The following is a 20,413-nucleotide window of genomic DNA, read 5'->3' as shown; positions in this document are numbered from 1 at the left end:
TGGGCAGAGCCCGGCAGGAGGCGGGCTGACCCCTCCCGGGCCTTTTCCTCTGCGGTTCCCCCGCCACTACCGAAGAGCCTGGAGAAGTTCCTCAGCCTTCCCGCCTCAGCCTCTGAAAGAAAGGGGAGGGGGGTGGCCGCGCACAACCGCGAGGGGTCCCGGCTCCGGCTCCAATTCCCCATCCCACCAGCTCCCGAAGCCCTCCCGTTTCATCTGTGAGGCAACTTTAACGGCTCTGGCTCCCGGAGGGCTTCCGTTGTCACCAGGAGCCTGATCCTTGGGTCCACAGTCTCCTGCATGCCCACGAGTGCCATTTGCAATCACCTCCTCCACTGAGCTGGTCTCTGTCCCCTCCCCCACTCCGTCCCTAGCCCATACGCTAGGTGCGTGCACACTGGAAGAAGCAGGCGGGTCCAAAAATTCGGGCCCGGCTACTCCCGGCTTTACGGGTGCACGTAGCTCAGGCCTCCGCGCCCTTGGGCCCCGACTGGGCGAGCCGGCGAGAGGCGGGGCCCGCGCCCCCACGCTCCGCCCAGGCACTATAAATTTGGACTGCAGCCTCCTCTGATGCTCTCTGCTCTTCCCCGTTCGACAGACAGCCGCATCTTCAGGTGCAGTGCCAGGTAAAGCTCGGCAAAGCCAGACAGAGAGGGACCTCGAGAGGCCGGGGCACGGCTCCGAAGGGGACCAGGGGCGCTCGCGGACCCGGGCGGGGCTGCGCGGCCGCTGGTCGGGCGTGCCCGGCCGGACCTCCGCATTGCAGGGGCGGGAGGACGGACGTGCCCAGGCGCGGGCTGGGAATGGAGGCCGGGGGGTGGGGGGAGGGGAGGGCAGGGCAGTGGCCGGACTGCAGCCCCCGTCCGCCCCGACTCTCTAATGCTCGCCTTCCTCTCCCCGCAGCCGCGTGCCCGAGACACGATGGTGAAGGTCGGAGTGAACGGGTGAGTTAGGGGATGGGGCAGGGTGCGGCCCCGGGCGAGCGGGTAGAGGACGTGGGTGCGGTGGTCCTACCCCCCCCCCACCACACCCGCAAGGAGAACTCAAGGTCGGCGCTCTGACCTGGCGGAGGTTCCGGCCCCAGAGGGCCTCGTGGCCCCCACCCCATTCCCGGCCGTGGCGCCTCCTGCAATGCCACCCCTGCGGGTTCGAGCGGTCCGCCGCTGTCCCGGCTTAAGAGCCATCCCCTAATCCCCCAGTCCCGGCTTCTTTCTTTGCTTTCGCGCCCTGCGGGGTCACGTGCCGGGAAGGCGCCCCTCCCCCACCAGCCTCTTCCCTCCCCACCCCCCACTTCGCGCGCGCGGCCGGGGGCTCCCGGGGCTCGCTTAGCTGGGTGCGCAGCCCGTCGGGAGGGCTCGTTTGCGGTAACCTTGCCGCCATGTTGCAACGGGGAAGGAAGTGAAGGAACCACCGTTAGGAAATCTCCCGTAGCTCCTCACTGTTCCTCCTTCCTCGCCTATGACTAAACCTCCGAGGCCTGCCTCGCTGGGGTGGAGTCGCCTCTATCCCGTCGGCCAGGTGAGGCAAAGCTTCCCGCAGCCTCGCTCTCGAAAGAGCCTGACTTGAGAACCTGATCACATCCCTTAAGCTGCCAACCAAATTTCCCTCGGGGATGCTCTTCCTAGATGATCCTCTGATGAATCAGAAACGTGGGTTCAGGGGAGTTCTGTCTTGTTTTTTTTTTTTTTTCTTTCTCAGGAGAGGTGTGGTAGCTGCAGCTTAGTGCCATGTTGGGGGAGCTGAGTCATGGGTAGATAGAAATTTTCCACCACAAAATGGCTCCTGTGGCAGCAGCCCCTTACATCTCACTGGCTCTCTTCGAAGCTCTTTCCTTCCTTCGATGCCTAGAGCTGACCCAGCCCTAAAAGGCAAGGCTATAAAGGTCACTGGGAGGATTAGGTGTCGGTGAGCCTTGGGAATCCTGCCCTTCTCCCTATTCCATCTTCCAGAAATCAGATCCCCACTCCACTCTAATCTAGGGTTAAATATAGCTGCCTGACCTTTCTGCAGTTCCCGCCTGGTCTTCTACTCTCTTACTTCTCACTGCCCACCACCACCGCATACACACACCTGTTGCTTCTGCTCCTAATTTCTAGAAGAGGGCTTGCAAGGACAGACATGTTAGCAAACTGGACTCCTGAGATTAGGGGGTTGGGAAGTACCCTTTTTCCCCCTCCTCTTTCCTTTTTGGAGGAAGGGATGTGCTTTCCTTGTCCAGTTAATTTCTGACCTTTACTCTTGCCCTTTGAGCTTGGTGATGCTAAGTGTGCAAGTCTTTGCTGCCCAGAGGGTGTTTCCTGAAGCTGGGCCAGACCAGTGCAAGCATTGTCAGGGCACAGATAGTGGGGGTGATAAGTGCCACGTGCCCAGACTGTGGGAGTGGCCAGACCATGCCCTGAGCTGCTGTTTCTCCTGGTGGGACTGGTAGACACTGGGAGTTGGGCAAGCGTTTGAACCTAATCACCTCTTGGGAAGGCTTCACTTATTGGCCATGCTGTCCTGGCAGGGTTGCACAGGATAAAATTAGATTTCTTGGGACTAATAGTGGCAAGGAAGTGCCATTTTCTCACCCCTGGAAGGGGATGAGTTGGCCTCAGACTGTTTTCATGCCCAGGAGGCTTTTCTCTTCTGCCCCACTCATTCCTTCCCGCCCCTTGTCTTTCTCAGATTTGGCCGTATTGGGCGCCTGGTCACCAGGGCTGCTTTTAACTCTGGTAAAGTGGATATTGTCGCCATCAATGACCCTTTCATTGATCTCAACTACATGGTGAGTGCTGCCCCTGCAGCCGTGCTAGGGAGCAGAGCCCCACTGAAGCAGAGCCCCTCACTGCCCCCTCCCCCTTTCCCCATCCCTCCAGGTCTACATGTTCCAGTATGATTCTACCCACGGTAAATTCAACGGCACAGTCAAGGCGGAGAACGGGAAGCTTGTCATCAATGGGAAGTCCATCTCCATCTTCCAGGAGTAAGTGTGGAGGAGAAACAGGAAACTGGCTCTGAGGGAGGTACTAGGATGGGGTGACCACCTTGGGTACATGGTATGTCACATCCCTAAATTTGGTGTCGTCTTACCTTATAGGCGAGATCCCGCCAACATCAAATGGGGCGATGCTGGTGCTGAGTATGTTGTGGAGTCCACTGGGGTCTTCACCACCATGGAGAAGGCTGGGGTGAGTGCCAAGGAGAGTAAAGGTGGGAGGGTGTTGACCCTGGGCTCTGGTGTAGGTGTAGTGGGAAGAATGGGGACTGGGGGCTTAGACCAGGAAAGGAGGGCCTGGCTTACAAGAACTTCTCCACTGCAGGCTCACTTGAAGGGCGGGGCCAAGAGAGTCATCATCTCTGCTCCTTCTGCTGATGCCCCCATGTTCGTGATGGGTGTGAACCATGAGAAGTATGACAACTCCCTCAAGATTGTCAGGTGAGCATGGCAGAGGGCAGAGGAGTGGAGAAGTGGTCTAGTAATACTGTGTATCACAGGATGGATCTGCTTGGCCTTGACCTACCTCCCTCTTTTCAGCAATGCCTCCTGTACCACCAACTGCTTGGCTCCTCTGGCCAAGGTCATCCATGACAACTTTGGCATTGTGGAGGGACTCATGGTATGAATGATGGGGAAAGTGCCCCATGCCCATTGACTTCTCATCCTGGACTGCATATTTCTGCTTAGAACATGGTCCTGGGGGGCGCCTGGGTGGCTCAGTGGGTTAAGCCACTGCTTTCGGCTCAGGTCATGATCTCAGAGTTCCCTCTCTCTCTGCCTGCCTGCCTCTCCATCTACTTGTGATTTCTCTCTGTCAAATAAATAATCTTTAAAAAAAAAAAAAAGAACATGATCCTGGGCTGGGGGTAGCCACAGGGGTTTCAAGGTCAGGTGACTCTGTCCCTTAATTCTTCCCAAGGGTGGGTGACATGAGTACTGTGTAGGCCCTCACTCCTGCCACCTCCCCCACCCTGTTTCCAGACCACCGTCCATGCCATCACTGCCACCCAGAAGACTGTGGACGGCCCCTCTGGGAAGCTGTGGCGTGACGGCCGAGGGGCTGCCCAGAACATCATCCCTGCTTCCACTGGTGCGGCCAAGGCTGTAGGCAAGGTCATCCCTGAGCTGAATGGGAAGCTCACTGGCATGGCCTTCCGTGTCCCCACCCCCAACGTGTCTGTTGTGGATCTGACCTGCCGCCTGGAGAAAGCTGCCAAATATGATGACATCAAGAAGGTGGTGAAGCAGGCATCAGAGGGCCCCCTTAAGGGCATCCTGGGGTATACTGAGGACCAGGTTGTCTCCTGCGACTTCAACAGTGACACCCACTCCTCTACCTTCGATGCTGGGGCTGGCATTGCTCTCAATGACCACTTTGTCAAGCTCATTTCCTGGTATGACAATGAATTTGGCTACAGCAACCGGGTGGTGGACCTTATGGTCCACATGGCCTCCAAGGAATAAGAGCCAACTGAACCACCAGCCCCAGCCAGAGCAAGAGGAAGAGAGAGGCCCTCAGCTGCTGGGGAATCCCTGCCCCAACTTATCCCCTAAAACACTGAGAATCTCCCAACCTCCACTGTTTCCATCCCAGACCCCCTGAAGAAGGGGAGGGGCTTGGGGAGCCCTACCTTGTCATGTACCATCAATAAAGTATACTGTACCCAGCCAACTCCTTGGGCGTTTTAGCTTTTTCCAGTGTCTGGGATAAAGGGAGCTATGCTGAGTGCCAAAAGAAATCAATCTTGCTGACAGTACCCAGGGACGGCCTAGCACACTCCAACCAGGTGTGAACTCTGCCAGAGGTCTTAGGCCTAACAGGAGCATCCCTCCCAAAGGTATAAGCACTGCATTCACTTCCAAGGGCCATTGGTCTTGGCTTTGGCTCAGTATCCCTCCAAGGCCCATAGGTGCTGCATGACTGAGATGTGATCCCTTTAGAGGGCAGGTGGTCTTGTCGCCAGATGACCTGGTGCCTCCGTCTGAAAGCTGTTCTGTTTGTAGCCAACTGAAGGGTAACCTTGGCACAGGAAGTCAGGGCTTTGGAATTGGCCTAGCAAGTCTCGTGGCCTTGATTGGTTACCAGGCCACTCTGGGGCAGAGCCCTAGTAATGTGGAGGACAGCTGAGTGCCAGGGGGCAAACTCCACTCTGCCTCCCAGCTGTGAGGTCTGGCCTAAGTTTCTTGCTTTATGTGCCCTAGTTATTCCCATCTGTAAAATGATAGGCCAGTGCCCAGCCCCTCCAGGTCCTCTAGGAGGATTCTGTTTGGTCAGCTGTGTAAGCACTGTGTACTCAATGATCAGGAAAATGAGGTGAACCTCCACCTCTAGGACTTAAGAGGGGGTGTGAAGGGGATTAGTGCTGTCCTGCAGGGGAAGCTTGGGGCAGAAGCACAGGCTACCCCATATATAAGACTCAATTTACATACAACCTCCTAGGCCTGGCCTTTCACCTGCTTGTGTGAGGGGAAGAAAAGCAGGGCGCAGCTCCCAGAACGGATTGTGTACCTACCGCCAGAAAGTGCTTAAAACAGGGACACAAAAGTGTTCAATAAATACTCTCCAGTTTGATTATTATTAAAGATTACATTCCAATGTCCGCTCGGCAGTCAGGCTGACACCTCATTTGCGTGTCCCTAGTTTCTAACAAGCTTTTCCAAGTCTGGGACATCTCAGCCTGTTGTTCTCAGTGTGTGACCAAGAGGGAGACAGCACATCTTCAGCTGATACTGGAAGAGACTGAGACCCTGAGTGCACACGCACATGTAGCTTCACTTTTTTCTCTGCCACTCAGTGCTGACTGGGAAACGAGCATGGGCTTCTGTCTCCCTCCATGATGCTGCACCAGTCAGCTCCAGAAGCCACCCAGCTCAGGGTGGGGGCACTGAGACCCCTGAAGGCAGCACTGTCCTGGGGAAAGGGTCGCAGCCAGGGCACTGCCATCCACAGGCAAATGGCCCTGAGCACTTGGAGGGAGGAGGGAGCGCGCCCTGCCCATTCTGTCCTTCCACCTGCAGGGCGGAGCGAGGCCCTCTCCCACACACAGCCTGGGTTCCACAAGCCATGCAATGTCCAGCCTCATCCACCTCATACCAGTGCCTGGGCCAGTTAGCACCAGTACAGAATCAGACCGTAAACGGGCTTGAGGCCACAGAACTGGAAGGAAGATCTGACAATCACATTCCTTACTCAGAGGAGAAAGTAAGGGGCCACGATCACTGGCAGCATTTTAGAGATGAGAAAGTAGCAGACACCCACACATGAAGGCAGGAGAGCCCCTGCTGTGGGGGAAGTTGCCTGGGACGGTCCAGCTAAACCTTGCTCCAGACACCTTAGAAACCTGGAGGCCAAGGCTAAAGGCAGGAAGCCCAAGGGAGGAGTGCCCCAGTCCCCAGGGGCAAGGCTTGGTGCAGTGGGACGGATAATATTCCCCTCTGTGAAACCCCCACCCCTCCCCTCGGTGAGTTCCCAGCAGGGTGGGGCCCTAGGGCTCCAAGCTGGAGGTAGGTCCCTATCTCATGGAGCTATCAGATGAGACATCACGATCGGAGTCCTCAGCCTCGCTTGGCGGCGGCGGGTCGCTAAGCGGGACCGCAGTGAAAGCAGGAGACTTTCTAGAAAAAAACACCAGCTGTCACCTTGGGGCAGGCAGGAATCCTGACGAGGCTGGCTAGCATTCCTCTCTCCCTTGGCCTCATTCTTGGGCAGGCTGGTGAACACCATCTCTGATGAGGACAGGTGGGTCACAGAGGTGAGGATGGAGGCAGGGTGAGGGAAGCAGGGAAGGGGAGGGAAAGCTCTTGCACCCCACCATGATGGGGGATATGGTCCCTGTCTTTATCCTGGGGACTCTGGGAGGCTCAGAGTTCAAAAATATCTCATCACAGGGGCACACCTAGGTGGCTCAGTCACTTAAGCATCTGACCTTGATCAGGTCAGGATCCCTGGGTCCTGGGAGTCTGCTTCTCCCCCTCCCGCTGGCCCTCCCCCCACTCATGCTTTCTTTCTCTCTCTCAAATAAACAACATCTAAAAAAAAAAAGATCTCATACCACAGTATGAGAGAGTCCCAACTGCACAGGCCAACTGCATAAAGCTTGCCCCAGCTTTATGTCCATCTGTAGTATTTTGGGGACTTTTAAAAATTTACTTCTTTGTAGAGGCAGAACGTACACAGGGCCAAATGCACAAACTATGGCCCTGACTTTAGATACAAATCCGCCACCACACCTTTTCTGTTCCTCGGCAGTTCTGAGCTGCTTCTGACCAGGGAACCCCCGAGGCTGGTGGTACTAGATTTGGGCCATCCAGCCATGAACAGACACACACCCATCACCCCACTGCTGAGGGACAGAAGGCCAGGGGGCCAGGCCGGACATGCAGGGTGCCCCTCCCAAGAGCCCCACGTCCAGATGGGACTGACCCTCAGGCTGTTCAGGACCAACCCACCACATTCCCTCCCTGCATGGGCCCCTGGTGGAAGACATGGTGGAAGACCTCCAGGGCCGGTCCTCACCGGTCTCCCGACTGCGTGATGAGCCGGCGGCAGGTCTCCATCTGCACGTCCAGTCCCCGCTTCATGCTGCACATCTCCATGTACTCATGCAAGTGCCGGTTCATGTCATTCTTGGCCGTGGCCAGCTCCAGCTGTGGCGGGGAGGGGAAGGGCCCTGCAAGTCAGCAGGGCCCCGGCCTGTACCCCTAGGAGGCGAACATGCCAAGAACACTGCGGGGGGAGGGGAGGGGGTCCCGGGCGCCCATGGGCAAGGCCTCAGATTTAAAAATCAGTCTTCCCAGCAGGAGGGGACCGCCTGTACTGTCATTACATCTAGCTTTCCTGGGCATCTTTGCCTGCAGAGGAAGGCACGGGTCTCTGTCACGGGCCTGCCTTCTTGCAACTGATCCTCCCTGATGACAGGAACCAAAGTGCGGGCAGGACAGAGAGCCCGGGGCAGCTGTCCACGCAGCCTGGCTCCCTCCCTGGGCTTCCTGCGTGGCCCTGTGCACCACTGCACCCCGTCTGTCTCCCTCACTCATTCGGGTGCTTCTGGAAGGCCGGCCATGGCTTATTCATCTCTGCCTGCACAGGCCCAGCACCACGCTGGGTGACTTAGAGAACTTCTTGACAAGCCTCGTGTCACAAAGGAGGAGACCTGCCTGAGTGGCTCAAAGAGGGTCGATCCTCCTCAGAGGGCTCTCTGGGCTCTCATCTCTCCTGTGAGCCATTCGCAGCATTTCACTGAAAGGCTGTGGCCACACCCAGTGCCCCAATGGTTAGATGTACCCCGATTCAAGAAAGGTTCCATGGTGAAAGTGTGGGCTCAGAGATCAAGGAAGAAACGGCCTCCCTGGCAAAGGTAGGGCTGAGAGGCAGGGCGAAGGCGGGAAAGATCTGGGCCAGAGACAATCTTGGTCTCTCTTTGTTTTGGGTACAAAGGACAGGGGGCCAAACAGAGAGGCTGAATAAAACTTCTGGGCGGTGATCTGCTTGACTGCCCCAAAGCAAAGATAAAGGGTAGGAAACTCCCCGTGAATAATCCGAACTGGAAAGAGGAAATCACCCAGAACTAATCCCAACTGGACAGGGAGAGGATGGGAACTCAGAGAAAGAAGTAAAGGGGTCACAAGGCCCACCAGAAGAGATGGTGGCGCCGGTGGGGCAGGAGCCCTAGTGGGCACAGCTCACACAACAGCCAGGGTTCCAGAGCCAGGCCATGAGGGCGGGTCATGCGACTGCTCCGTCAGGAAGACAATAGAGGTCACTCACCCGCTCTTGTGAGGGCTGGCCACTGCCACCACCCCAGCTTCTCCAGCTAAGGAGAGCAGGAGGGGAAGGGGCCAGCTGCCAGAGCCCGTCACCGGCAAGGACAAAAAAGACAGAAATGAAGCAAGTATATTCTACCCAAAGACAAGGCTAGGACCGCCACCAGTTGCCTCTACACATGTGTATGGGTCCCCTTCACACGTGAGGGAAGGGAGCCACCACAAGCCAGGAGGCACCCAAGAGCCTCCACCGAAACCCCCAGCCTCGCTGTGAGACTGGAGGGCAGGGCAGGGCTTCAGCTCAAGAGACTGGAAGGAGGCAGGATGGCAGGAATTCCCTCCCACCTTCCATGAGTCACCAGGGCCAGCAGCATACCCAAAGACCCCTGTTAGCTCTCAACACCTCTCCCAAAGCCATCCTCCTGCAGGACAAGAGGGAGCCTGCCAGATGGGTGTCCTGAGTGGACAGAAAGTGGCTCTCCCCTTCCCCTCCTCCGTGGGGAGCAGACACCTGGCTGCTGCCTTTAAAACTCAGCCCTCGGGCGCCTGGGTGGCTCAGTGGGTTGGGCTGCTGCCTTCAGCTCAGGTCATGATCTCAGAGTCCCGGGATCGAGTCCCGCATCGGGCTCTCTGCTCAGCGGGGAGCCTGCTTCCCTCTCTCTCTCTGCCTGCCTCTCCATCTACTTGTGATTTCTCTCTGTCAAATAAATAAATAAAATATTTTTTAAAAAATAATAAAAATAAAATAAATAAATAAAACTCAGCCCGTCTGCCTGTGCAAGAAACAAAAGCAAGTTCAGCTTCAAGGAGCAGGACCAAGTGATATGTGTTGGGAGAACGCGCAAGTAGGAAAATCACCTGTCGGTCCCTTCTCAAAATGCCAGCAGTGTGAGAGCAGCAAGGGCATAAATAGGCCACGGGGGCTTAAAGAGAGGCCAAGAGTTTCAGAAGCCCAGGGGCCTCTTCCCCATGCCAGGGTGCTCAGGGCTCCAGGAAGGGCTCTCTCCAGGAGTGGGAGGCTGCTGAAAACAACATCCTGCCCCACCGCCCTGCAGCTGCCACAAAGCCGCCCTTGGGCCCGCACATCTAGCTCCAGCTTAGAGCCCTAGTTTCCCTTCCCCACTCGGGAAGATTCCTCCAGGCTAGGGAAGGACCACAGAGGTTGCTCCGTCAGGTGAAGGGCTGAGCTGAAGAAACAGCAGAGTTCGAGTCCACTCAGTGGCCTCTGCTATGGCCCTCACAGTAGGAAAACTAATAAGCACTATAGCGCCAGGCAGAAAGCCTCCCAGGCTCCCAGGCTGACAGCCCCTGCCCTCAGCTCCTTGCGGGCCTCATTTCCTCCGATCTTCAGACAAGCCTGTGAGCAGGCAGGATCGACAAATGAAGAAACAGGCTCAGAGGGTGCAAGCAGCCCATGAGCAGTTGCAAGTGACAGGGCTGAGACTGGAACCCAAATCTGCCTGCCGGCCCCCCGCGCAGAGCGAGGTCTTAAGGCCCCTCCCCCACAAGAGAAAGTGTCTGGGGTCCCCCCAATCCCCGGTCGCAGCTTCAGACATCCCAGCCTTACCTCTATCTGGTCAATGGTTTCCTGATATTCCTTCTCCCGGGTTTTGAACAGGGACTCCGTATCTTTAATCACCTTCTCCAAACTGTCTTCCTGCTGCTGGAGCAAAAAGGAAAGCAAGGACGGGGAGGCCAGTGGGGAGGGTGGGATGGGGGCATCGCACAGGGCCAAGGTGGGGAAGAGAGAGAGTCCTGTTAAAGGAAGCTGGAGACAGCCCAGAGAAAGGAGAAAGGACGAGGGGAGACGCAGGCAGAGGATGAAGGCCACAGAGGGGAAGCAGCAAGGAGTGCAGGGAGCAGAGGGGAGGGAGGGCACAGGCGGCCAGCTGGGGGTCTGGGCAGGGCTGGCAGGGGCCCTGAGGCTGGGAGGGGCCGTTACCTCTCCCTGTGCCTCTGCGGCTGCCATGGCATAACCTGAGAAATCCTCCCAAAGCAGCAGGGTCTCCTCAGTCTCCTCCCAAGTCAGGCTGTCACAGTCGTCCTCAAAATCATACTCCCTCCTAGAGACAGGGAGCCCGCCGTCAAGGAGGGCAGGGGCTTTTCTTCGGGCAGCAGCAGGCCGCTGTCGGGGCGTTGGGCAGGGCACGGGGTGGGGGTGCCTCCGGCCTCGGGGCAGGGGTGCCGCTGAGGGGCGGGCCTGCGGGACTCGGGACTCACAGCTGGCTGAGCATGCGCTGCATCTCCTCGTTGATGCTGAGGGCTGTGCTCTCCTCCTCATCCCCATCGGGCTGGCAGGGCCCGTCACTCTCCGACAGGGAGGTGTCCTCCTCGATGGCAGCCTTGCGCTCCCGCTTCCGCCCCCCCATGGATGGGACCTTAATGGGAGACAAGTGCAGAGACTACAGAGACGAGGCCGGGTGCGTGAGGAGAAGGGCAGGTGGGCAGGTGGGCGCCGGCGGGGGGGGGGGGGGGGGGGGGGGGAGGGAGAAGCGTGAATCAGCGGGAGGGCAGAGTGGACAGAGAGAGAAGACACAGTTACAACGACGGGAACAGACACCGGAGTTACCGAGAGACAGGCAGACACACACGGATGGGGGCAGGGCTGCAGACTGAGAAGGAAGAAAAAGGAGAAACAGAGAAAATAGGGCAGTAAGATCAGGAAAGAAATGGCCCCGGGGCAACCACATCAGATGTGCAAAATGGCTACAGAGGATTTATTTTCTTAAAAAAAAAAGAAAAAAGAAAAAAAAGTCCTTTCTAATGAAATGACCAAACTGAAAGGAAGGTTTTGGGCTGCAAGGAGGAGGTGTATACAAAGGAAAGTCTGAATCACACACCCAGATCTGCAAAGTCGGAGAAGGGGCAGAAAGAAATGAAGCAAAGGGGAAAGAGCAAGGAGAACAGAGACAGGAGTAAAAATCTGGGCCCAAAAGCCCAGTGGGCCAAAACTGAAGGCCAAAGGCCTAGGTGACTTAGAAACTGGGACTGGGACATTCAAAAGCCTGCATGAGAGCAAAACTAACCAGCTTCTTCTGTGGAGAAAGCAAGAGAAGATGAAAGGAAGAGAGGAGAGGAGGCGGACAGAGGAGAGAGAGGGGAGGGGAGAGATGGCGTTAGAGACGGTTTCCGAACCTTCTCTTCAGAGGCTGTTTCTTGCCCCCCAGCCTAGTCCCACTGAGGGGCCCCGGTGCCAGGGTGAGGCCCCCAAGAAGGAGGGGCCGGCGCTGACCCGGGGGGCAGGGGCAAGGGGGCTCTGGGCCGGCGCCCCTCCCGTGAGGAGCTGAGGCACTGGGCAGGTGCCGCAGGGGCCGGGGGCCTGGGAGCAGCCCCGCCCCCTCACCTGGAACATCTTGATCATATCCTCGCAGTTGCGTTGCTGAGCCACGTCACACAGTTTGGCGGTGATGTCGATGCGGCGACAGATGTCCATATCCACCTTCATGGCCTTTTCTTGGATCTTCGTGTCCAGCTCAGACAGGTTCTGCCCAGGGAACGCAGGGCGCGGTAAGACAAGGCCCAGTGAGAGCCTCAGCCTTCATGTCACACACTGCTGCTGTGTGTCACTCTTCCTGGATGCCCTCCCCGCAGCATTCCCATGCTGCGCAGGCCACGGGCCCCCTGGTCGGAGGGGGAGCCCTGGAGTGCACGGCCCAGAACCTGCAGGGGCTCCACCCAGAACTTATGCTTCCAGAGAGAGAGCCCATTGGGAGCTCCAAGAGTGGAGGAAGTAGTGCACGAAGAAGAATGGCTACCACTTATTCAGCACGAAGTCAGGGCCAGCACGCCCCTAAGTGCATTCTCATCTCTGGACTTGCCCTGCAAGGTACACGCCCTTATGACCCCATTCCACAGAGAAGGGGGACAGAGCAGAGCAGTGACGGAATGCAGAAAGCCCCCCCTGCAGGCCGGTGGCAGAGTGGGGATCTGGGTCCTTAACTGCAGCTTAGGGCCTCCAGGAACGACGAAGGCCATACTGCCCCCTGCACAGGACACCGACACCAAAGCTTCGGTTCCTGCCTTTCCTCTTGAACAGGTATGGGGGTGGGGGAGCAGCGCGGCGTGGTGGGTGAGGGCTGTGGCCAGGAGAGCCACAGGCCCAGACCAGAAAGGCCTGCTCTGCCGGTGCCAGGCATGAGGGGGCCGCACTCACGTTGCTCATGAGCCCCTTGAAGACCACGAGCTCAGCCTTCAGCTGCTCCACCTTCATGGCCAGCTCCTCCTGACAGGCATCAGCCTCCTGGGCTTCCTGCAGTCAGGGAGAAAGCCCCATGAGTGAGCCATGCCGCCCATGCGGGGGGCAGGTAAGGACACAGAAGGGCCAGGAGAGGACTGGGCCGGGGGCCAGTGACAGGGTGCGGGGACACGGCAGGGACGGCGGGGGAAGCCCTCACCTCCTGGAGCTCGTTCACTCGCTCCTGCAGCTGTACCCGCACAGTGTACTCCTCTTCCCACCTGGCAGACATGGGGGACAGAGAGGGAGCCTAGGTGTGGAGTCCTGCACTGCCCCACCCCTGCGGCTCCCTGCGCACCCCCCACCGCCACTCCCACTTAGGGCTCTCTCTCTCTAGCTCTGCTGCCCTTGGTGTACAGGAGCCGTGGGCAGGACTAGCCGGCCGGCTGCAGCTGTCGGGTGGCTCCACACTTCCTGGCACGCCAGCTGTCTTCCTGGAACCTCCGGGCCACGCCCCAGGAGTCGTACTTAAGAGCAACCACAGCACCTGTCCCACTTGGGCTCTGGCTCAGCCAGCTGCCCAGCTGGCCTCCTCCCCTCTCGTGCCTGCGCCAGACCCCCAGGCCCGCTGGCCCAGCCCCCCACCTTTGGGGGCCCAGATCCGGTCTCCCGCCTCCTGTCCGCTCCAGCCCAGGGCTCCTCTAGCCCGCTGCCCTGCTGCTTGTGGTGCCATTTCACTGGGGAGAAGCAGCTGCAGGACACACGCCACAGCAACAAGGCTGGTCAACAGCCTGATAGGGGACACTCGAAGTCTGTCCCCTGTCGAAGGTCCAGAAACTGCTCCCCCCAACCCGGAGCCCCTGTACAGGAGCCCTGGAGAGGAGACGGGCCTGGCCCTGAACCATGAAAGCAGTGGAAAGCAGGAGCCTGCGGGGTCCCAGGCACCTAAACACCGAGGGCGAGGGCAATCAGAGTAGGAAAAAGAGCCTCATTCATCCGCTGGGTGGGAACTAGCAGCGGCATCCCCTATGCTCCAGGATTCTGAAACTAGGAGCACAAGCAGCTAAGAGGACCCCCTGACTACCCCCTTGCTATGCAAGGCCAGGGCTTCCACTAGACAGGAGTCCACAGCAAGCCAGTGCACAGGTCATGGTGCAGCACAGGCAGAAGGGCCGTGCTGGAGTGGAACGCTGCAGGAGGACTCAAGACTCAGGGCCTGGGCTGGCAGAACTTCTCAGACCCCACTCAGACAGCCTATCACCTCCTGCCACTTCTTCCAGGCTCAGAAAGGAGGGCACGGTACCATGAGACACACTGCAGGATCAGAAAGGTGGCCAGAAGCCACAGAGAGAACGGCAAGAAAATGAAAGCCTGACGGAGCAGATTCTGCAGACGTGGGACTCTATCCTCCCTGCCCCACCTCCATCTCTCCCCTGCCTCGCCCTCTTCTCCCCACTGGGCTCTGCCCACAGCCTCTTCCCTCCAAGCCCTCCTGCTCCTCACTGGGCTCTGCACTGCAGTGCTCCTAATAATAACTCCCCAACGTCACCCACTGCCCCTCCCGCCTGGGCAAGGGAGAGACAGCCGGTTCAGCCACTACCCGGCCAGCCTGCCATGCAGCCCAGCTTCCCGGACTCTTTGCTCTCTGCTCCCCACCCCCATCCCTGCTGCCCCCACGTCCTTCCTCCTTTTGCTCTGGTATTCTCCCTCTGATGGTCAGGGCCGGTGAGAGGTCCCAGAAGCATCAAGTAAAACAGTTTCACAGTTCGGACATATTTATCTTTCCTGGGCCTGTGGTTTCTTCATTGACAACCTGAAGCCATGGGACGCAGTGCCGTCATACCCTGAGTCCGTAAGCCCCTGGAGGAAGCAAGCCTGGCAAGGGGACAGCGACCCTGGGCAAGATGCATTGGGAAGGGCAGAAAGCAGCAAATTCCAGTAGAAATTTAAGTAAGGAAGTTAGGGGCGGATTGAGATGAACAAAAATATTACAGTGTTTTAAAAAAATCTGAAAATAAATTGCCTGGAAGCTTACTAGAATTCTTTAAGATTTATTTATTTATTTTTAGTAATCTCTACACCCAACGTGGGACTCGAAATCACAACCCTGAGATCAAAAGTCACATACTCTCCTGACTGAGGCAGCCTGGCACCCCTGGAAGCTTACTAGAACTCTATTGTTTTGCAGCCAGACTTTCCCACAAACAGGTTCCTTCTGACCTCCATTCCAATCTGGTCTCACTTTCAAGGTTCCCTTGACGGGGTAGAATTTGAGCAATTTCCATGTGTTCTACCTTCACTAAAGACCTCCCTCCTAAATAAATGGTACCCTCGAGCAAAGTGAGGAAGCAGGGGCCATTCCCACACTGGAAGCCAGAGGCCAGGATGAAGGATGAAGCGGTCCACCCAAGGTGGCACACAGCAGGGGAGCTGAGAACAGAACCCAGGAAGCCTCAGCTCCTTCCCAGTTCAGTGCTCAGGCTATACTCATGCCTTCCGGGCCACAGACAGGAGCTACGGTATTTTCAAGGGAACAGAACGAGGGCACAGGATCTGGGGTGGAAGAATGAGGAACCGCCAGTGTCACGTACCACACACCTCTAGCTGCGGGGCCCTCTGCACAGCAGCGTGCTGCAGAGTGATGAGCTCACCAGTCCCCAAGGAATAACTCTCTGCTGCCCTGGACGGCTGGACCAAGGACAAACACTCTTTCAGTTAAAGAAAAACAAATACCCGAGAACAGCAGCTGTTTCTATGGTTAGGCATTCCAGAACTGTCTGTGTTCAGCCACTGACCATTGTTAATTAACTCCTGCAGGGACAGGGGCTGGGGCAGGGACTGGGGCAGGCTGGTTCTGGGGGCAGGTGAATGATGGCTTTAGAACTGAGACTCCCAAAGCACTTATAACGTGGGCTACGTATGACGAAGGAAGCCAGCATGAAGAAAGACTCAGCGTCAGAAAGTATGCTTATCTGCAATCTGCTAGACTCTGGCTGGTTACAGCTTCCTGAAGGCTGCCCCCAGACCCAGGGCTAAGCTCCCGGAACATTCAGCCAAGCCCCAGCTGACACACCAGTATCTGCCACACAGGGCTGCCTGGGTAGTTCCCAAGCCTGCCCACAAGGGGTCAGAGGAGCCAATGAAGAGGTTAAACCTGATGGCTCCCAAAATAAAGCCTCCTCCAGACCTGTCATCTTCTTCCTCAACCACGGCATCCAGGCAGAGGGCTAGCTGTGCTCGTGCTTCTTCCTAATGGCCTGGGTTCTCAGGCCTCTAAGGATATACAGCCAGCACCAGCATCACGTCCCTTCTCCTGGGACCTGGCTGCCCTGCCAGTCCCCCGAAGAAAGCGAAATCCTCATCCTGGGTCAGCACCGGGCCTGCCCCCAGCTGCCTTATACTCACAGGGTGTGTCCAGATTCTCAACTTTTCCGCGCACTCGGTTCCTCTGCTGGCTTCACTCACATTTCGTCATCCTTTGGCTCCTTCCACTTTCACAGATCCGCCGCACCACCCCCCCTGCAGCTTCCACAAGCCCTATGAGGACCAGCAATCCCTTCCCCTTTCCCTAGGGAATTCCTTTCCCCTTATCTCTTTACTTTTCTTTTTCTGACTTACTCTAAGCAATGTTCCGAGGTCCCAGAGCCCTTCCTGTGGAACTGGAGTAGGCACCCAGTTTCCATCAGCATCACCTTGGGAAACCCAGAGCAACAGCAGGATCGCCCACTGGGAGATGCAGCACCCCCCCACCCTTCTAATTTCACTTAGACTCCCAAGTGAAAGCTATATCCTGATCTCTTACTTTTGATCTGTGTGCGGCATCTATCACAAAACTGCTCTGAGGGCTGAGCTGGGAGAGGCTAAGTAGTACCCCAGATGTCTACCCAGAGGTAGATGTGAGTCCCTTTCACACAGCACACAACCCCACGGTGAACCCAGTCATCCAAACACTGCAGCCTAGATGAGACAGAAAAGCCACAAGAAAAATATGTATGCCCCACAGTACGCAGCTCTGAGGATCCTTCTTCCGGTCACCAGTGCGACTTCTGCATTCCCTGTGGATTCCGGACTTCCAGTACCCAATGCCGTCTGTCTACTTCCAAGCTCCTCCTAACACAGCAGGAACTTTACTCTCATCTTACTCCTCCCTATCTCCTCTCCCGGCCCCACACCTGGTCCCGGCCCCATGTGTGTGCCATGACACTGAGCCCCGTCCCCACCTTCCCGGTCCCCTACCTCCGCTTGTACTCGTCCCGCTCGCGCTTCACTTTAGCCAGGACGTTGTAGAGCGCGCGGATCTCGGGGGTGATGGTGTCGATCTGGACGCCCACCCCGTCGGGATGCACCCACGACAGGCCAGGCCCTTGCACCAGCGTGGGCTCCAGTCCCGGCCCCAGCCGGCGGGCGTGAGAGAAGGACCAGATGGTGCCGGGCATGAAGCGGGCAGACGAGGAGTAGGAGGTGGAGGTAGAGGTGGAGGGCGACGAGTGGCAGGCCGCGGAGGGCACGAGGGGGCTGGCTGGCGAGCGCGCGGGCGACCCCAGCACCCGCGCCGAAGGGGTGCAGACGGCGGCGGGCCGGGCGCTCAGGGGCAGCCCCAGGGGCCGGATGGGGCTGACGAAGCCGGTCTGCACGGCCTGGTCGCGGCGAGCCAGGCCCCGCCGGCCCTGCTTACCCTCCTCCAGCGCCTGCTGCAGCTGCTTCTCCAGCAGCCGGTTGCGGCGCTCCAGCTCGTGCACTTTGGCCAGGAAGCAGCGGAACCGGAGGTTCAGGGTCTTGAGCACGTTGATGTTGGAGCCCAGGTCGTTGCGGAGAGCCATGGCGGCCGGGGGCGCCGGGCCCGGGCCAGGCGGCGAGTAGGCAGCCGGGCCGGGCGGGGCGAGTGGCGCTGGGGACACGTCCCCTCCCCCGGCGAAGTGGTCGCCTCCCAGAGGGTCCCCCAGCGGCCCGGCCAGGCCCTGCTGCTCCTGCTGTAGGAGAAAGAGGTTGGGGCCGAATAACGGATTCATGGCTGCGTCTTCTGCCGGGAGACAGGGACCGCTACAGAAGCAGGGATGGAGGGCGAGGGAGAAGAGCCAATAAAGCGCCAGGAGGACGCGAGGGGAACCAATCAGATGGCCCGGCGGAAGGGGCAGAGGTCAGGAGGCGGGGCAGGGCAGAGAGGAAGCCAATTAAAGGTTCAGTTGGAGGCCGGCTCCTGGACCTTTCCGGGTCTGAGGCTGAGCGGACCCGGTCCGTGCTCCCAAACCAGGGTGACAGAAATAAAGTCCAGGTCCTTCAGTATTCCATGGGTTCTGGTGGCAGGATGCCCATCCTCTCTACACCGCTACTGCCCTCCTGTGGTCCCCAGAGTCCGAACACCCTAAGCTCTGACTCTAGGACTCTCCAAGACTCTCCCGCCCTGGACCCTGAGGAGACCAAGGGAGCCCAAGAGCCTGAAATGGATTTCTCAGGATACCACACTGCTTCCTCTCTTCAGAGGGGGCCCTATCCCACCCTCCCACCACTACTTTTAAAGCAGCAAAGCGAGAATCCAGTCCCCTCAAAAAACACACAGTGACCAGAGATTATAAAACGTGTATTAGATTTCACATGCACAATGGGGATGCCAACCTCACAGAGGTAAAAAGTTCCAACCCAATGGAGTGCCTGGGTGGCTCAGTTGGTTAAAAAGTTCCAACCCAGTGCCAACAGCAGTGAGCCATCCCAGTCTAGTTTCAACCATTCATCTTAGACAACACTGGACAACTGCTGCCTCTGGACTGAGATTTCCTCCTCTTTGCTGGTGGGGGCCGGCTGGAACCAAGGAGGGACATGGTGGAAGTCTCAGGTCCCTTGGGGGTGCCATTCTGTTTCTGGAAGGCAGCTCTCTTGGAAGGCAACTGCTGCTTTACGTTCTCAGCCCCTTTGGTGTTTCGAAGGGGCGGATCACAGTCCTCAGGCTTGACAGTGGCCTGGGTCGTGGAAAGGGATAGCACAGGCAATTTGTTGCTGGTGCCCTTAAGAGGACCATTCTGCTTCAGGAAGGCAACTTTCTTGGAGGACAGCAGGGTAGCTGACTTTTGCTTTAGCTTCTTAGTCACCTTTGGTCCCTTCATCACTTCAGCTTCTGGAGCTGGCTGACTACTGTCCTGGACCTTGGAAGGAGCTTGGAACTTTGTGTCACAAGATACAGTGGACAATCCTGAGTCTGTACCTTTGGAGATGCCATTCTGCTTCTGGAAAGAGGCCTTCTTGGGATGTTTCTGTTTCTGCAACTGCTGCTTTGCGTTCACAGCCACTCTTGCCTTCTTGGCAGGCTGGCTGCTGCCCTCAGGCTTGGGGGTCACTTGACCTTTCACCTCAGTCAAGTCTAGGTTTGCAGGGGTAGAATCTCCAGAATTCCCTGGGTTAAAATTAAACATGTGGTTTAAGAAACTGGGCGTCATCACTGAGATTTGATCATTAGTGGAAGAAGTAAGCTGAGGTCTAAGGTAAGGAAAGTGCCTGACTACTGTCAGCCAACGGCGCCCTTGTAGGCAGGTAGCACCTCAAAGCAGACCACCTAGATTCCAATTACTTGGTATCACCTGGCCTTTACCCAAGTCACATTTGAACCTCATAATAAAGAGAAAGGGATTAAAAAAAAAGAGAGAGGGGTGCCTGGGTGGCTCAGCGGGTTAAGCCACTGCCTTCGGCTCAGGTCATGATCTCAGGGTCCTGGGATCGAGCCCAGCATCGGGCTCTCTGCTCAGCAGGGAGCCTGCTTCCTCCTCTCTCTCTGCCTGCCTCTCTGCCTACTTGTGATCTCTCTCTGTCAAATAAATAAATAAAATCTTAAAAAAAAAAAGAGAGAAAGAAGAAGAGATCATTATTCATCCTTGGGCAAGGTTTCCAGAGGAAGCTGTGTCCCCTTAAGGAGGGCAAGTCACAGGAGACTCAGGAGGTAAATCCTGAATAAACATGAAGTGCTAGGCTTTGTCTTTTTTATTCATTTTTATTTATTTATTTATTTATTTTTGAAGATTTTATTTATTTATTTGACAGAGATCACAAGTAGGCAGAGAGGCAGGCAGGGAGAGGAGGAAGCAGGCTCCCTGCTGAGCAGAGAGCCTGATGTGGGGCTTGATCCCAGGACCCTGAGATCATGACCTGAGCCGAAGGCAGAGACTTAACCCACTGAGCCACCCAGGTGCCTGGCTTTGTCTTTTTTTTTTTTTTTTTTAAGATTTTATTTATTTATTTGACAGAGAGAAATCACAAGTAGATGGAGAGGCAGGCAGATAGAGAGAGAGGGAAGCAGACTCTCCGCCGAGCAGAGAGCCCGATGCGGGACTCGATCCCAGGACTCTGAGATCATGACCTGAGCTGAAGGCAGCAGCTCAACCCACTGAGCCACCCAGGCGCCCTGGCTTTGTCTTTTTTAAAGACAGGATTTTTGGGGGGCCTGGGTGGTTCAGTGGGTAAGAGCCTCTGCCTTTGGCTCAGGTCATGATCTCAGGGTCCTGGGATCGAGTCCC

The 20,413-nt window shown here is 57.1% G+C and overlaps 3 protein-coding genes across 9 annotated transcripts in view; 1 reads left to right on the top strand and 2 right to left on the bottom strand.

The window, feature by feature from the left end:
- The first annotated feature begins 900 nt into the window (after positions 1-900).
- Positions 901-4,649, top strand: GAPDH (glyceraldehyde-3-phosphate dehydrogenase). Its single transcript, XM_059403732.1, has 7 exons — positions 901-941; positions 2,665-2,764; positions 2,856-2,962; positions 3,077-3,167; positions 3,300-3,415; positions 3,515-3,596; positions 3,959-4,649. The coding sequence occupies exons 1-7, from the start codon at positions 919-921 to the stop codon at positions 4,439-4,441; spliced, it is 1,002 nt and encodes a 333-aa protein (XP_059259715.1). The 5' UTR covers positions 901-918; the 3' UTR covers positions 4,442-4,649.
- An 876-nt stretch (positions 4,650-5,525) lies between these two features.
- On the bottom strand, positions 5,526-17,982 carry IFFO1 (intermediate filament family orphan 1). Of its 6 annotated transcripts, none has more exons than XM_059403726.1 (9): positions 17,151-17,982; positions 13,135-13,195; positions 12,894-12,989; positions 12,084-12,224; positions 10,961-11,142; positions 10,683-10,803; positions 10,308-10,403; positions 7,494-7,624; positions 5,526-6,592 (listed from the first exon to the last, which is right to left on the bottom strand). In XM_059403726.1, the coding sequence occupies exons 1-9, from the start codon at positions 17,921-17,923 to the stop codon at positions 6,490-6,492; spliced, it is 1,704 nt and encodes a 567-aa protein (XP_059259709.1). In that variant the 5' UTR covers positions 17,924-17,982; the 3' UTR covers positions 5,526-6,489. The 6 variants fall into 6 exon arrangements, with proteins under 6 accessions (XP_059259709.1, XP_059259710.1, XP_059259711.1 ...); XM_059403727.1 differs by having other exon boundaries at positions 10,308-10,400; XM_059403728.1 differs by having other exon boundaries at positions 10,961-11,118.
- Positions 17,983-18,475: 493 nt separating this feature from the next.
- The window catches only part of NOP2 (NOP2 nucleolar protein), a 14,636-nt gene continuing 12,698 nt past the window's right edge, over positions 18,476-20,413 (bottom strand). For both annotated transcript variants that reach the window (XM_059403723.1, XM_059403724.1), the window contains exon 16: positions 18,476-19,299. In XM_059403723.1, coding sequence (XP_059259706.1) covers positions 18,632-19,299 — 668 coding nt within the window. In that variant the 3' untranslated portion in view covers positions 18,476-18,631. The remainder of the gene's footprint in view (positions 19,300-20,413) is intronic.

This window comes from Mustela nigripes, chromosome 6 (assembly GCF_022355385.1).
Source record: "Mustela nigripes isolate SB6536 chromosome 6, MUSNIG.SB6536, whole genome shotgun sequence".
Classification (NCBI taxonomy): Eukaryota; Metazoa; Chordata; class Mammalia; order Carnivora; family Mustelidae; genus Mustela; species Mustela nigripes.
The sequence above is the reverse complement of the archived record's forward strand: the minus strand, read 5'-3'. Positions and strand labels throughout refer to the sequence as shown.